The sequence below is a fragment of the Amblyomma americanum genome, chromosome 8, assembly GCF_052857255.1.
Source record: "Amblyomma americanum isolate KBUSLIRL-KWMA chromosome 8, ASM5285725v1, whole genome shotgun sequence".
Classification (NCBI taxonomy): domain Eukaryota; kingdom Metazoa; phylum Arthropoda; class Arachnida; order Ixodida; family Ixodidae; genus Amblyomma; species Amblyomma americanum.
In genome coordinates, this window is record NC_135504.1 from 8,142,945 (window position 1) to 8,159,278 (window position 16,334).

General features: G+C 45.6%; 1 protein-coding gene across 3 annotated transcripts in view; it reads right to left on the bottom strand.

Annotated features, from left to right (window-relative positions):
* Nucleotides 1–16,334, bottom strand: part of LOC144100871 (uncharacterized) — a 62,761-nt gene that overhangs the window by 9,735 nt on the left and 36,692 nt on the right. For all 3 annotated transcript variants that reach the window (XM_077633763.1, XM_077633764.1, XM_077633762.1), the window contains exons 2-6: nucleotides 7,804–7,897; nucleotides 6,565–6,735; nucleotides 3,786–3,811; nucleotides 2,773–2,922; nucleotides 2,169–2,185 (exon numbers count right to left, since the gene is read on the bottom strand). In XM_077633763.1, coding sequence (XP_077489889.1) covers nucleotides 2,169–2,185; nucleotides 2,773–2,922; nucleotides 3,786–3,811; nucleotides 6,565–6,735; nucleotides 7,804–7,897 — 458 coding nt within the window. The remainder of the gene's footprint in view (nucleotides 1–2,168; nucleotides 2,186–2,772; nucleotides 2,923–3,785; nucleotides 3,812–6,564; nucleotides 6,736–7,803; nucleotides 7,898–16,334) is intronic.

Sequence of the window (16,334 nt, forward strand, 5' to 3'; positions counted from 1 at the left end):
ATTTTAACGATGGCAGGATTGCCCGAGCCAATATTTTCAGGTTGTTTGGTGTTTCATCAAGACGCTGCACATTGGTTGTCTCAGGCTGACCAGCGGTTATTGAACGTTGCGAACTGGGCTACTCAGCTGACCTGAAAATGCATGCATCGGCGTGAATTTGTTCAGTGCAATTTTATATTCAAGCTCAGTGAATGAGGCAGCCCTGTTTCTCAATGAACCAGCGAAACGAGCACTCGCTAACTCAGAATGTCACTGCCCCATGTGTTGTGATTTACCGTTTGCGATTATGGAAGTGATAGTTCACCCCTACAGAAGCGCTGCAACGTACTCCACTGTGCTGTTTTGTCGTCGTGCTGTTTTTCCCTGCGCTCTTCTGCTGTCGGGTTGTTTTGTCGCTGAGCTATATTTTCGTTTTGCCGTTTTGTCCAGCGTGCTGTTTTGACGCGTGCCGTTTTTTCCCTGTGCTGTTCCTTCGCGGTGCTGTAATTTGTGTGGTGTTTTGACGCATGCTGTTTTAAAGTGTGCTGTTCTTCCGTGGCCCCGTCGTCTCCATGTATGTGAGGAGCAGTTTTAAATAATGAGTCCTGCTTTCGATATTACTAGAAACTAGGGGTGCGCAAATATTCGAAATTTTAAATACGAATCGAATATGTTTGATATTCGATTCGTATTCTTATTCGAAAATTGATATTCGTGAATTTCCTAATATTCGAACATTCCCGAATACTCGCCAGCGATCGTATACTGCGCATACTTTCATAAATTTGACCGTGGCAAAACCACAATATCTGGACAAATCAGCCGATAATCGAGTTAAAAATTCCAGGAAAACAATACAGAGGTCCTATCCGCTCCTTCTTCGCCGTTTATCACGCGGACCGACCGTATCCCGACGCCGCAAGGCTTCATCTCGTGATAATTTCCCCAAGTGGGCTTCCACACACAACATCCGAGCGGCGAACAAGATGGCCGACGGCCCGCTTCGAACAATCGCAACGCTAAATAGTTTTTTTTTAATCCTTCGGTAATATGTTGCATATTTAATGCCCACATTCGAAGAATGCGTCTTGTCGCCTTCATAACTCTCCGAGCGTGACTTCCACCATCCCGTTTTGTAAACTACGCTAGGTGGGAAAGCCTACTTGCGGAATGCCGAGGGAGCCTCCTGAAGCTTTTTGGTGATGTCAGGACGGGGCGCGTTTTGTAGTCACAATAGGGCAAGCAATCCTGTTAAAATCTCGCCTATTGCATGGTGTATTGTAACCCGCACACCTCTTTAGTGGGCGTAACGGCAGGCGTGGCAACAATCGGAAGGCCTCTGTCGCTAGGGCAAAAAAAAAAAATAGCCTGGCTGCGTAGTTTCGGTTTCTGAGCTTCACCGCTGCCCCGCGGCAACTTAAAATGTCGGCCCGCGCATTCGCCGATAGTCCAATCCCAGCTCCGCGCGGCTTATTTCTTTTTCCTTTTTAGAAACCGCCTCGCCGCTCCGACGCCAGTGTGTGTTCCCCGGCCCCTTGCTTGCATTTGTGTTGTTCTTCCAGCACTCCAAAACGGGTGGCTAGTCACGGGCTTACAGGTGTTAGCGCGATGGAGCCGCCTCATAAGGCCTTTCTGCATCTTCAGCATTTTCGGCAGCATTTCTTTTCGGGGGGGGGGGGGGGGCAATTTTATTAACTGAGGCCTTCAGATGAACCGGACATTTCTTCCGGTCCCTTGAACTCCAAATGAATGAGGTTTAATATTCATCATGTCATTTTTTTTGCCAGTCTTGTCATTTTATGGATTTTGTTTTGCATGACCTCATTATGGTTTGGATACTGTTATGCTGTCTAATCAAGTAGTATACATTTCTGTGCACATCATGTTTTTTTATATGGTACTGAGGCAGTCTTGTTTTGTTTATTTTAGTTGCAAAGACCGTACACTATTTTGAAAAAATAAGGGCAACAACCTTTGCTTGCTCATAGTTTTCTGAAATTGTTTGTACGTAACAGATATTCGATATTCGATTCGATATTCGAAGCCATTTTTTCTTCATATTCGTATTCGATTCGTATTCGAAAATTTCAATATTTGCACACCCCTCCTAAAAACGTTTCTGTTGTCATTTTACGTACTCAGAAGGCATTCAACGCGAATAAAATGCAATTTTTCTCCATGCTACTTACCTGCTTGACCATTTGCCCTGAAAACAAAAAAAAAAATAATCTTGTTGTTTTATATTCTCTAACTATCAAGCGTTGGGCAGTTTTAAGTAGAACGTGTTCGCTTCTTTCTCAACGCTGTGTGTAATGAGAGCATTCTGAAAAGAGATGAGGTATAAGTTCCCTAAAAGTGTGGAGGCCCCATGCTTGAGGCCGTTTTAGGGCTTTTAAAAAGTTAGGGCGGTTCTGGAAGGCTCGTTTTGCCGCGCTTGTTCACATAAACATACTGAGATCATGAAAAAGGGAAATGTCGCGAACGTGAAAACAAGTGAAGGAGATTGACACGGCAGTGCATAGCTGACGATCCGTGACATGTATCAAAGGTATTGTTTGCACACGAGCTACTGGACAGTGCTACGACAATGCAATGGATGTAGAGTCGTGGTGAGTTTCTTTCTAGGCCCCGGGAAGTAGCAGCGAAATATTAATTTAAGCGAAGCCAAATGCTCTCAAAAAAAGTTTTGAAAATAGTTTCATGTTTTCAAACTAAATTATATTAGAGAAGCTTTCAGCTTTTTTTATAGAAGATAGTCTACTTGCTTCCAGATAAACTAGAGATTGTACTCACCATTTTAGTTTGTAAGAACTCTACATTTCGGTAGTAGGTATTTCCAGTCTGGACACGAGAATGCTTAGATTTGAAGCACCTGAACGGAGACCACTTCGCATGGTAACCTGACATAAATTTTAGGTAAACGTCGTCTGTGCTTTTCAACCACTGCAAAGAAAACGTGGTACACTTTTTTTCGAATCTAATGCTGCCTTAATAATGGAAGAAATAAATTTATTTGCGAATGCAGCCCGTGTTTCACGACTCTTTTAATATGTAAAGTGCTGCGATACATTAATCAATTTTTCTTGAATCAGCGCTTCCTTTTACCGAGCAACTACCGACGTGGGCGTAGCATACGGACTATGTAAATGTCAGCGTCTTTCGTTATTTTTCTCAAAACAATATTGAAATGTCACATTATGAAGGACACCGCACTTCCGGACATATTACTCAAAGGAGTGCCAAGTGTCTGAAGCAGACAATGCGGCACAGCTGCTGTAAGGTCACAGAACTCAGTCTAACCTCTCAACCCTAACTTTGCTGGAAAAGAATACCTAAAATTTCAAACAGATTGGCAGTGGCAGTTGCGGGTGACGGGGAGTTTTTGAAATTTTGATTGACACAGATACAAAAAATATGGTTGTCCGTAGGCACTAGATGAGAATGTTCTCAGAACAAGCAAAATGACGTCCTTCAATTTTTGACCACAAACTGGAGCGTTTGTGCACAGCAACTCCGCAAGGTTCAAATGTCATTTTGACAAAATTATATGTTACGCTAATAAAAAATAAAACAACAATAACAGAAGACTCAATAATTCGAAGAGTAGATGAGCCCGCACAAGCTTTCGTGAATATCAGAACGTGCGTCATGGTTGCGTGAGTTTTCATAAGTTGGTGAGAATTTAAAATTGAAAAAATAACATAAAGATCTTGAAAATTTTCCTACAAAAGGCATGATCTTTGAAAGTGAGTGAGATATTCATTACAGAGCATCTTTAGCAGAAATGCACAGAATGAAATGCTCACCTGTTCAGGACTCATCTTCCTCGGATCTTTGATTTGTATTTAGTGCCAGCATCATGTTGATTGTAAAAGGGCGAAAAAAATTAATAAACACTCTCTGCAAAATTCTTCCATCGCTTTACTGACAAATCAGTTCTGCTTGCGCGTATTGACATAACATAATCTTGCCTTGCTATTAGATGTAGCTTTTATTCGAACGTGAAGGTTACGGAAAGAAAAAAGAAAAAAAAAATATGAGAAGTCCATACCATACCACACCATACAATACCATACCATACCATACCAAACCATACCATACCACTTCAACGCATTTTTGTTAATTTCCTCAATACTGGCCCTGAATGTGATTTCTTTCGCTCCTTATCTCCTTTCATAGCTCGCGGCAACGAGTAATTCCGAAACTTTGAGCTACGGAGCGGTTACTTGAAGCAATAGTGGCGACTTCCTCCGTCATATAAAATTTAAGCGCGCACTGCCTTCCCCCCTAAGTCAGTGCATGCGCTTTCCAGTTGCCACATGCTACGGTTGCTCAGTGGCTACGGCTCTAGATCACCCAAGCCCGAGGCCAAGGAGCCAAATCCTGGAGAAGGCTGTGGTATTTTGACGGGCGGACAACGTAAAGTGCGCTGCGCCCCAGTACGATGTTAGTGTTTTTTTTTTTTACGTAAGAGCCCCAGGTTCTCGAAATATACCCGGAGCCCTCCACTACGATGCCTCTGGTAACCCAAGTGCAACTTCGGCGTGTGAACAGTACGCACCCTACCATTGTCCAGTGCGGACAAGTGCCTTGTGTACCTAGACGCCCTTAGATCATGCGAAGGCAGTTGCTGCAGTGTCATAGGAGGTGTCCTCGATTTAACGTAACAAGCTGAGTCAGGGCACAACTCCCAATTGACAAAGGGGGCTGGCCGTTTGGTGCCCAGCTCACGCCCATCGCAGGTCGGGGAACGGGTTGGAATGAAAGCTTCACGGTACAACATTGTTTATGCAGCGCAGACACGAAAAAGAGCACTTGCACTGGACACATAACCTCACATACATAGAGTCAAACGTGGGAGATATTGGAATGCACAAAAAATTCTTTGCACAAAAATACACCCGTGCATCCTAGAGGCAAACAAAAACACAAACTGTTCACCGGGGCCTGCGAGTATGCAGCGCATCGCTGGCCCGCTTGGTTGGAGGGAACAGTGTCGACTCGCGAGTGGTGCGTTGGCACTTTCATCGAAGCCACCGTAATGGCATGGGCAGGCCGCCGGCTCTCAGCGCCCATTTCTTGTAGATTTGCCGCACTTCTTCGTTGCATAGACCGAGGGCGGGGCTCGCACAAACCCAACTTCTGTCGTTTAAACGCCAGTGTCCGCCACTTCGGAGTGGTGTGGACAGAGCCCCACATAGCAGGCGCATTGTTACGCGTTCTCGATCGGTAATCGGATGAACTTTCTCTACCCCCCACGGTGGCTTAGTGGTTAAGGCGTTCCGCTACTGATCCGGAGTACCCGGTTTCGAACCCAACCGTGGCAGTCGCGTTTAATTTACTTAATTTAACTGCCATGGTGGCAGGGTGGGCGCGCTGCGTATCCAGTGTGCGGAACGCACTCAACGTTACAGATTCCAAACTGCGTCTACTTGCCCGATACACCACATCTTTAGCTCTCTAACCAGGTTCAGCAGTAGTCAAACCGCAGCTAATTTTTGTTGTTTTATTATTTTAATTCAGCATGTGGCCGTTATGTCAACTCCATCAATAAGCTACCGCCCTGTATGTAATCCTGTGACCCTCTGCTCAGCAGCTAAGAGCCATGAGTACTCCACAACCGGCATGTCTGAGAGTCTAAACCTCTCATATCTCATCATATCATACCATACCATATGATATTTGATTTCATAAAAAATGCAAAGGAGAATAGTTATAAATTATTGCCTCAAGAACTAAGTGCAGAGAATGTGCAAAATTCCGCAAACACGCTTTCCCGCGTAACAATGTTGCCCGAGAGAAGATGGCTGACCATGCGTTTCCGGCGGAAACAAAGCCAGAGGGACTAGTTTTTTGTTTCATTCTTCCAAAATACGTTTCCTAGATTCTACCCACACCTTTAGCGCATATCCAATAGCCCACGAGGTTTTTTTTAGAGAAGTAGGCCAGCTTGTGTTTGGCAACATAGTTATGTAGGAAACTGCTCTTGCGGAATTTTGAATATCCCTATTTGCTAATACCTATTCTATCAAATGGGGCATTCACCGTCCCTTAGCAGCACGGCGCAATCTTCGGGCGTAAAAAATCTGCCTTGCTTAGTTAAAATGAGATAACTAGACTATTTTTTCGTCAGTGTTTGAACAACAAAAAATTGAAGGCACTAACAAATGCTGAACCTCAAGTTGTTAAAGAGGCCAATTTTTGCAGGACTCATGTAGTTCACGTATATGTGCAAGGGGATCATGGCAAAATATATCAGGTTTAATGTGCCGCATGACAAACTGACAAAGAAAGGATAACAGGATAATTAATAAGATCCATGACGCAAGAGTAATACAATTTATAACCCACATGGCCTTTCCATGTGATGACGTAATATATGCATATGAACCCCACGAGATCTCGGGGGATCTTTCTGAAAAAAACTGAGATTGGAAAAAAGCATTGAGAACTTCCAACGTTCTCGTCTCATCTCATCTAGCGCAGTTTTTAACGCCTGAGTGCACCGGATAGCTTGCACACCACTGAAACATTAAAACAACGTTTAGAGTATAGCCTCAATGGCGCTTATGCCTTCTTACTCACAGCATTCTCTCTCTTTCACGCACTGGTAGTCCTGTCGCCGATAGAAGCCGAATATGCAGTGGCACCTGCAATATCCGATCTTGCACCTTATATAAGGCACCCCACGACAAGTGTCTTCGTACAGATACTCCACACCGCACTTTGCCTTTTCTTGATTGGGACTCCAGCATTCTGGACAGTGACGACAAACATGAGAGGGAACGTCAAGACTAAGAACGCGAAAGAGGTGCAATTATGAGGTAATTGGAAGGAATTCAGTGCTAACCTGCTAATGAAAGAAACGGAGTTTATTATGATATCAAAAGAGAAACTAGAGCGAGGATCGTAGATAATGTTAAACGAGAAATGTATTCAAGGCCTTCGGTGCCAGATTTTCGCCAGTATTTTTTTTATGAAATCTCCATTATCATCTAGTTTCCTTGGGTAGGAGTCAGGGTCACTCAAGTTTTAACCCTGCATGATATAGTATAATGTTTATATATTGTTTTTCTGCTTGGTTAAAACTGACGACATCGTTAAGAGATGGAAAATAATTGGCAAGAGCTTACTAAGCCTAGTCGCAGCTCTACTGCAGGGCGGTAGGAGGGGGTGAGGAATAGGGACCTTCTGAACTGGTCATTCAACCTTGGCGATTGAGCAACTATGCCACTTTTTAAACAATCGACACATTCTTGTTTTCAACCTCGAAAGTCCTAGTCCATAGAAAAACGCTAGAATCTGTCCGAGGCCCCGCAATTACAAAAAACCTTGGTTGTGGTTTGTAAGGAAATGGGTCAGAAATACATTAGCATGACAGGTCCGCAATAAATTTTGAAATTGTTACCTCATTTCAATAACACTGATTTTGAACCCACATGAAAAGGTGCTTCCTGACACATGACGAGCGTCACTGAAGCTGACACACTTTATGCTGAGTCATCTAGCCATTTATTACTGATTAACCATCTATCGGCGCCGCCCGAGAGATGGCTGGGTATTCCTGTGGTGATTTGGAACATCATTTATGGCACTGCAAGACTTATATTGATAACAATAAGACATGAGCGGAAATGTAGTAATGAAGATATAATAGCTATATGTCTTAAAGCTCAAAGTTGGTCGGGACCTTTAGTCAAAACGAACGTTGAGATTCCAGTCCGGGTTCGTTTTTGGACAGTTGACTTCTTTCGTGTTTGTAGAGCAGGCTCAGATTAGGGGAAAAAAGCGAAATGTATGTAGAAGATTCATAGGAGGGCTTACCTTCACAAAAGAGTTTTTTTGTCCCAACCAATGTCCCCAAGGTTGTGACAAGCATCGGCAGCAGCAGGTTCATTGTTCTGGTAGCTCGACTGTCCTGTACTGAAAAAAAGATTCATCAGAGATATTGCATTCACTAGAAGCTCTGCAGGCTGTCAATTTAGATAGTAGAATTGCGCCTTAACTGAGTTTATTACTTCTTTATAAAGCATAAGGTTGGTCTGAAGTTGACTCTTGGGGATGGTATAGTAAACACATGTGGTCACTGAAAACCGTGGCCTTGCCCTTGTTTTGTCATACTGATAATAGCGATAACATATTGTCAGCATGGAAAGCCGCGATCCCCAGATACCCAAAGCCCTAGTGAAAAAAAAAATGTACACCTGAGAAAAATGACCCAAAATAGTAGCACAGCTTCAAAAAGAAGAGCTGCGAATTGTAAACGTTAGGTGCCACTGTTCGCTCAAAGTTGAAAAGAACAGTGGATGAAAATATGAAAACTGCGACATAGCACCATATTTGTATTTTTAAAAGGCGGTTATCCTAGTTTACAGTCATTAATTACTGTTATTTTTGAGCGGATGGCTGTAGTAAGGCGAATGCCTTCTATGGCTCTCACTGTCTTCCGTCCGTTAATCGAGGGTGTCACACGTGTTAACTCGGGAACTAAAAAGATAGGAGGAAACCAATGGTAGCTTCAGAGAGAGAAGATAAAATGATCATAGAAGCAACGTTTGATGGCTCTAGTGTAATTAGTTAATGAATTATAGTGATAAATGTCAAAATTTCGTCGAAATATTTCGGACGTCAATATAGCCACTGCGACAATGTGACGTCACATCCAGCGCAATTCGTCACGGCATAGTGAAAATTGTCACAGAATGGTCGGCTTTCGCCTCTCAAAACTTTAGTTGGCGAAGTGTCTCGTAATTTTTTAAAACTTTATGCAGCTAGCAATGGTTAAGAGGCTGTTAAATGACTTGAGATTAGCAAACTTAGGAGGCTCGAACCCTGGCTAGAAACTTCGTAACTGCTAGAATTTGGCATGTTTCGAAGAGAGACTTTGTTGCCATTGCCAAATATAAGTATTCTGTATTATTAGTGGTGGAAATCTACACTAGGGCTTGGGCAGCAAACCCTGCTCCGTAAAAGGCGTGCGCTACACTCTGAATATGAATGATTCTATATAGGTGTAAAAATGCAAGTAAGCTTCCCTCTAGCGCACTTTAATCCTTTTTGTTTAGAGTCTAGAGGACATCTTACTCCGGCTTTACTCCTTTTGTGTTCAGAGCGTAAGAGGAGGTCGGACAGTTCGTACACGCAAGCTGTTGCAAGCGGATGTCCACGTTTACAGGCCACTAACCGCATTCGCTGAAGAAACAGCTCCTGTCTCTACAATTTTAGTAAAGAGAGGCGTCTGCTCTCTGCCAGAGTACACAAGGTAAACATGCGGTTAGGAAGGCGCAGGCAGGTCCTTTAGGCGTTAAATTGTGGTCCTGCTCCAAGCTCTATGTTGGCCTGCGACAGATCCTAGCGAACAGAGAGACTTCACCGCAGAATGCCCTTACAAGCGCTGCATAAAGCCGCAGAAGAGAATGAATGTTGCTCAAACTTGTGTTGTAGAACGCATGCAAAAGATGGAGGCGAATCAGAAAAGCTTGACCTTTAAATTTCGCACATGTGGTGAAAACGAGAGGGCCTTGTCCAGTTTGAAAAGACAACTGTTATTGTCGATGCTGCTACGACATTTTCTAGGATCCCCCCATCTGTGGTGTGTAAATGTGAAGTCCCAGTTTAAAAATCTATAGGTCATCTTCCACATTACTTTCTCTAAGCGGCTTAAAAGCGCAGTTGAACGTAGACGCTTCTATCTGCATGTGACTTGCCAGGCTTCAAAGCAGGTTTAAATAATGCATTTGAAACACTGTACAAGCAGCTGATCTCCCAAGGTATAACGAGCTACGAAGCCTTTGGTGTTCTTTCGCAATAGAGGCTGTGCAGAGTATCAAGCACCATCAGGTCCTAGACGTCAGTGTGTAGTGCTCAATGACATCATGGGCTGTGCCTCCACCAGGTTGAAAGCGATGCCTGCATTAGCGTTAACTATTCTACATGCCCCTACGTGCTGCCGCGTTTGCATTGAAAAAGAAGGTGGTGTTGGACTTAAGGCGACCGCCTTCTGCATCACTGTTGTAATTGGAATCTACTGAGAAATAAAAACACACTTTGTAAGTAAATTTCCTAGAAAAATTATAGACGATCAATGCGATTGATGAGATCACATATGTGTCAGCAAAAGTGTTCCATCAGGAGGGAGCAGCCACGGCCGGTGGCGGGTTCAGACCGTGTGAGCGGATAGCGTGATTCACTCCGTCAGTTGCCATGTGGCAACGCCGTACCCTGTCTGCACTCTGCCCCCATTACACCAGAATTCGTCTCCCACCATTTTTACGCGATAGCGTTAGAGGCCTCGTTGCCCGGAATATCCGGTGCCGGCGTGGCCGGCATCGACGTTTGAGCGAAAAATCACGACCATGACTCTGGCAGGTGGTGCCCAGAGAGCAACCTAGAAGCCATTGGGCCACCTAGGTCGCGCGAAGTTGCGACGTAATTACAGCCTGCCCACCGAATAGTGAGCAAACTGCCCACCGTGGCACGTCACAGCTAAATTAATGATTGCCGCCGCGGTGGCTGGGTGGTTATGGCGCTCGGCTGCCGGCCCGAAGGACGCGGCTCCGATCCTGGCCGCGGCGGTCGAATTTCGATGGAGGCGAGGTTCTATAGGCCCGTGTGCTGTGCGATGCCAGTGCCCGTAAAAAAATCCCAGGTGGTCGAAATTTCCGGAGCCCTTCCCTACGGCGTCCCTCATAACCTGAGTTGCTTTGGGACGTTAAGCCCCCATAAACAATAAATTAATGATTGGTCGCTTGAGAAGATTAACCGTGGGTCGCGCAAGGCCTACCGCTGTAATTTTTATTTAAGAAAACATGTTTACAGATGTGCTTTTCGCGCAGGGGAAATAGGTTAAGTACATGCAGACGTACATACATTCCAAGCACATGCAATCCCACTGAGCAATGCGGCTTATGCAGTATGTGTTCATCTCAACTGGATAGCATGATTGTTATATTCAGGCTCTTAGAGATCACACACGGGATGGCAGAGTCCATGGCAGAGAGAAGTCGGTCAGATGGTTCTCCTCGGATGGATGTTTTATTTAAACCCGGCCTATGATGAACGCTTTTCCCAGACGAAGACAAGTGCACTTGTCGAAACGTGGGCAAGCACCCTGAGGCTTACCCCTCCTTTTTTAATTTTTTAAATACGGGATAGCAGAGGATGTTGACATCCAAAAACAGGCGACCAGTGCGTGAGCCCAACTACTGAAATTCTGGATAAAAAATCGCAGACTATTCGTCATTGGGAGTAGATGTAAGCATGAAATGCACCGCAGGAAGGCGTGGCGTATTCATGGACTGCTCATAAATACCGATAGCGGCGCTCGAGTCATAGGGAGCGTCCCCCAGATATCAGCCGTTCTTATTTCCTAAGGTTTGCTTCGCGAACAACAGCGCACTCGGCTTTGTCTGCTGCTTTTTATGCATGGCGACTCGCTACTTTGGGTGCTGATGAATGGCGCCATGGTACCTGTGTCGCCGCCGTGCGCATTACGTAATGACCGCAACTCGCGCGGCACTGTCGCTCTCGCTCATCGAGTGCGAGCAGGACAGCGCGTATGGCTCTCGGAATGCAGGGGAGGTCGTAGGTAACTTCGTACCACGCACGGGCTTTTACCACCGCGGGACAACGGAGACGCTGCTGCTGACGCATGCGCTGCTCTGGCGGCAGCGCAGCACGTTGCACCAGAGGCGGGTGAACTTTCACCAATGCTCGCTTAAGATCGCCTCCGTGTTTTCCTCCGTTCTGGAGCCAAGGCCTCAGGTAGCGCGGAAAACAGGAGCTGTAATCGGGAGCATGTAATTACGGGAGCATGTAATCGCGGATGATCTGTTGCCCCGTCAAATAATGTACTTGACATGCGCAAATAGGGTCAATCAAACCTGTTTTCTTCAATGAAATATTCAATTCATAATTCAAGGCTGTTCTGCACGTCGTCTTTTGTACCAACTTTGCGTGCTGGGAACATACAAATGACGTGGGTGCAAATAAATCTATTAATCTAGTTTACCTTTGCAGAGAATGCAATTCTTGCTGCTCCTCATTGCATTATAGCGATGTATTGTTCGATACCCATCCCGTTTAACGCGAGAGATTATGGAAGCATATCGCATGAAGAAAAAAAACAAGGTTGTGCGTCAGCAAGCCGTCTGTGTTCCTGCATGACAGGGAGGTTCTATATCTTGACACCGCGCATCAACATGTGCGTTTCGTTGTTGTTTGATCGTTTGATTGAGTGGCCACGCTTTCCTTATATTGTCTGAGCTGTTGTGATTAAATCTGCAGTTGTGACTCAGCGCTCATTCTTTGTTACCTTCTGTTCCACGTATTTCGCGTTGCTCACCTTTTTAGAAATGACGTTAAACCCCCATAAACCATAAACCAACCATTCAAATGTCGTAAAACGCAGAATTGTAAACATGTGCCTGGAAACACCACTGGAGAAATCGTGCGAACATGAAATGAAAAGGAGCTTTAATAGTCAATTGGAAAGATTAGTAGAGTGTGGGTATGCTCAGTCGGTCGTGACGGCGGTTGCCGCGACCCTCCTTAAAAAAGTGAAGAAGCGCACGAAAAGCCTGAAGACGAGGGAAGATGAAAGGAACGTGTGACCAGAAGTTGTGCCCTGTCTGCATAAAATTTCGCACAACCTGAAGAAGGTTGCGAGCAGGTTTGGGGTTCGACTCGTTTTTTCCGTTCCGGAAAAACCATTCAAGCTACGCCATCGTATCTCCGACAAGGAATCCGCAAAAAAAGGTTGCGGAAAAAAGAATGCCAGGCCATGCGTGCGTTGCCAAACAGGAGTCGTATATGAGATACCGCTGTCTTGCGGGAAAGCCTATGTAGGCCAACCAGGCAGATGCCTGAACGATCGACTCAGGGAGCACCAACGAAATTTGCAGAACAGTGAGGACGTGCGCTTAGTAGAGAATTGCAGTTCTTGCAGGTGTTCGCCGAATTTTGAAAGCACTATGGTCCTAGGCAAAAGTAAAGACGAGACCGCACGTGAGCTATTGGAAGCCTTCCATGTAAAGAAAAGGGGCAGTGATTGTATTAGCGATACGTCAGTTCTGTTGTATACTTCAGAATGTGCACTTTTTTCTGCTAGAAGATAAGATGCATGTTCAGGATTTTGTGATAACACGCCTTCTTTCTTTCTCTCTTAACGCGCATGCGCGACGCAGCCTATAAATTCCGCTTGATGGCTTGGAATAAAATCAGTTGTGAGTGCAGCGTCTGTGCGTGCCTCTCGGTGTCTCGTTCTTCTTTTGTGGGTAGGCTGCTAGTGTGCCTAAGGTTAGACCCATTTCTATGACATCTTACGTTGGAAAATTGATGGCGCACGTAATTCAAACTAGACCAACTAGATTCATGGAAGATCAAAATCTTTATCTTGATACCATGATAGGCTTCGGATCAAATCTATCGGCATGCGACATCATGCTACTGCTGAAGGAGCAGGTAATCGATAAAATGACTGTTGATACCACACAAACACGTAGCCATACTTGAGAACCTTAGCGCGCTAAGTGTTTGAGTCAAGACATATAACTACATAAGGGACTCTCTGTCAAATCGGACTGCCACCATCAGCCTGGGCGGACAATAACTCGAAAACGTTAGATTGAGGAATAGAGGGACGCCGGAAGGGCTCGTTCTCTCTCCGACCCTGTTTAATGTAGCTATGACTGGGCGTCAAAGGCAGCTGGACGGAATCACAAGTTTGAATCACACCATATTTTCGGACGATTTGACGCTGTGGATGAGCAGGGGTAGCGATTGACAGATTTAAAGCACATTTCAGAGAGCCATAGATGTGATGGAGAAATATCTCGAGCCGAGTGGGTTAAGAGCGTACGTTGTTGGGCTAGTCGGTCAATCATAGTAAATACAAGAAGGGGGGTACTGCGCACAAAAAGACAAGGACAAGAAGATAACACTAAGAAGACAACTGCGCCTGTTGTGTTATCTTCTTGTCCTTGTCTTTTTGTGCGCAGTACCCCCCTTCTTGTATTTACTATGAGTGGGTTAAAATGCTGGGCAGAAAAATCAGAGGCTCTTTTCCTGTCATCTCAAAAAAGGAAAAGAAACAATCCCCATTGCAAGGGCTGTGGTATTGCTTCACGAGTGAATGGCAATGCCGTTGCGACGGTAGGCCATATTCGAGCGCTAGGGTTGCGCATACAAGCAAGTGGCAAAACACAGAAACTATCACGAGACTTGAAGCGAGCACCAGCCAGACGTGCCGGCTACTCAAGCGCATTTATAACAAGCATGCGGAGATGAAGGCGGCCGATCTTTTGATATAGTCTCAGGCTTTCGTCATAAGCCTAGTGCTATACGTTGCCTCCTATCTCAAACTGGCCAAAGCAGAAAAGGAGAAAATTGAAATCAGGCTCGACTACTGATCCAGAGTTCCCGGGTTCGAACCCGACCGCGGCGGCTGCGTTTTTATGCAGGAAAAACGCTAAGGCGCCCGTGTGCTGTGCGATGTCAGTGCACGTTAAATATCCCCAGGTGGTCGAAATTATTCCGGAGCCCTCCACTACGGCACCTCCTTCTTCACTTCTTTTTTCAATCCCTCCCTTATCCCTTCCCTTACGGTGCGGTTCAGGTGTCCAACGATATATGAGACAGATACTGCGCCATTTCCTTTCCCCAAAAACCAATTATTATTATTATTATACGGGTTCGAACCCGACCGCGGCGGCTGCGTTTTTATGGAGGAAAAACGCTAAGGCGCCCGTGTGCTGTGCGATGTCAGTGCACGTTAAAGATCCCCAGGTGGTCGAAATTATTCCGGAGCCCTCCACTACGGAACCTATTATCCTTTCTTCTTTCACTCCCTCCTTTATCCCTTCCCTTACGGCGCGGTTCAGGTGTCCAACGATATATGAGACAGATACTGCGCCATTTCCTTTCCCCAAAAAACCAATTATTATTATTATTATTATACAGAAAAGGGATCAAAACCGCACTAGGTCTTCCTCCGAACACTTCGACGGTAAAACGTCTAAGGCCAGGTGTCTCCAACACTCTGAATGAGCTCATAGAAACCGCCGCGGTGTCGCAGCATCAAAGGTATTTAAAAACCAATACTGGAAGGAAAATCATGGACCACCTGGGGTTCGAACCCTCGGAGTGTTCAAAGCTCGCAGATAACGTGCGTAGAGCAACCAGGAATAGACTCAAAATTTCACCGCTGCCAAAGAACATGCATCCGGTATTTCACGAAGGTAGACGCAAAGATAGGGCAGTGGCCCTACAGGGAAAATTTCGAGGTAGATTCGATGTGCTCTACGCGGACGCTGCCGAATACGATCGCAAGGTAGCACACACAGCAGTAGTGGTTCGTGAGAGTGGAGACTCTGTCTCGTGTTACACCGTTAACAACACTAGTGCAACTGAGGCAGGAAAAGTTGCCATTGCTCTAGCAAAAATACAAAACGGTTCAAGGGTGATAGTGAGTGACTGTAAGGCAGCCGTTAAGAATTGTGATATGGGCAGAATCTCTGCTGCAGCCGCCAAACTTCTGAGAGAAGGGCAAGTACCATCAGAGCTAATCTCACTGATCTGGTCCCCGGCTCACCGGGGCCTGTGGGTGAATGACAAGGCGCACGCGACCGCCCGAGGGCTCACTTTCCGGTCAATCGCCGCGAACGTGCCGCCTCCGCGCGAGGAACACCTCCTTTCGAGTGACCAACCCACAACATTTCATGAAATAATTTCTCATTATAAGCTCGGTCGTAAGACCTATCCAGCAGCAGATAAACAGCTCAGCATGAAAGAGGAAATCATGTGCAGGAAATTGCAAACCGGGGTGTTTCTAAACCCTCAAGTGTACAGTAAATGGCATCCAAGAAATCTATAATCCTTGATGTAAGCACTGCAATAGCATTGCAGATCAAGTCCACATGGTCTGGACCTTCCCTTTCTATAACGATCCGAATAGAAATGTACAATCCTGGGAGACCTTACTGCTCAACCACGAAGCAGAACAACGCAAAGTCATCGGCCTCGCCCTGACCGCCGCCGACTCCCAAGAGATTCCGGCCGACGGTTAGGGGAATGAATGGGGGTTATAGGCTATAGCCTCCTCCCCCGTCATTTTTTGCGGGTGCAAATTAAAGTTATTTCTCTCTCTCTCGTCTTCTCTTTTTCACTTCTGCTCCCCCACTCTCCTCTGCAAGCGGAAACTACGATTTTTCTCTGTCCAGTTTGAAAGCCTGCGGCCCCTAGTCTCCCACCGTTTCTTCATCTTCCCTCTCTCTTTGCGTATTTCAGCATTGCCACTTTCCAGCCAAGGCTTCCACAGACAGAAACGCCTCGGAGAGACACGAGGGCTATTAGGGACG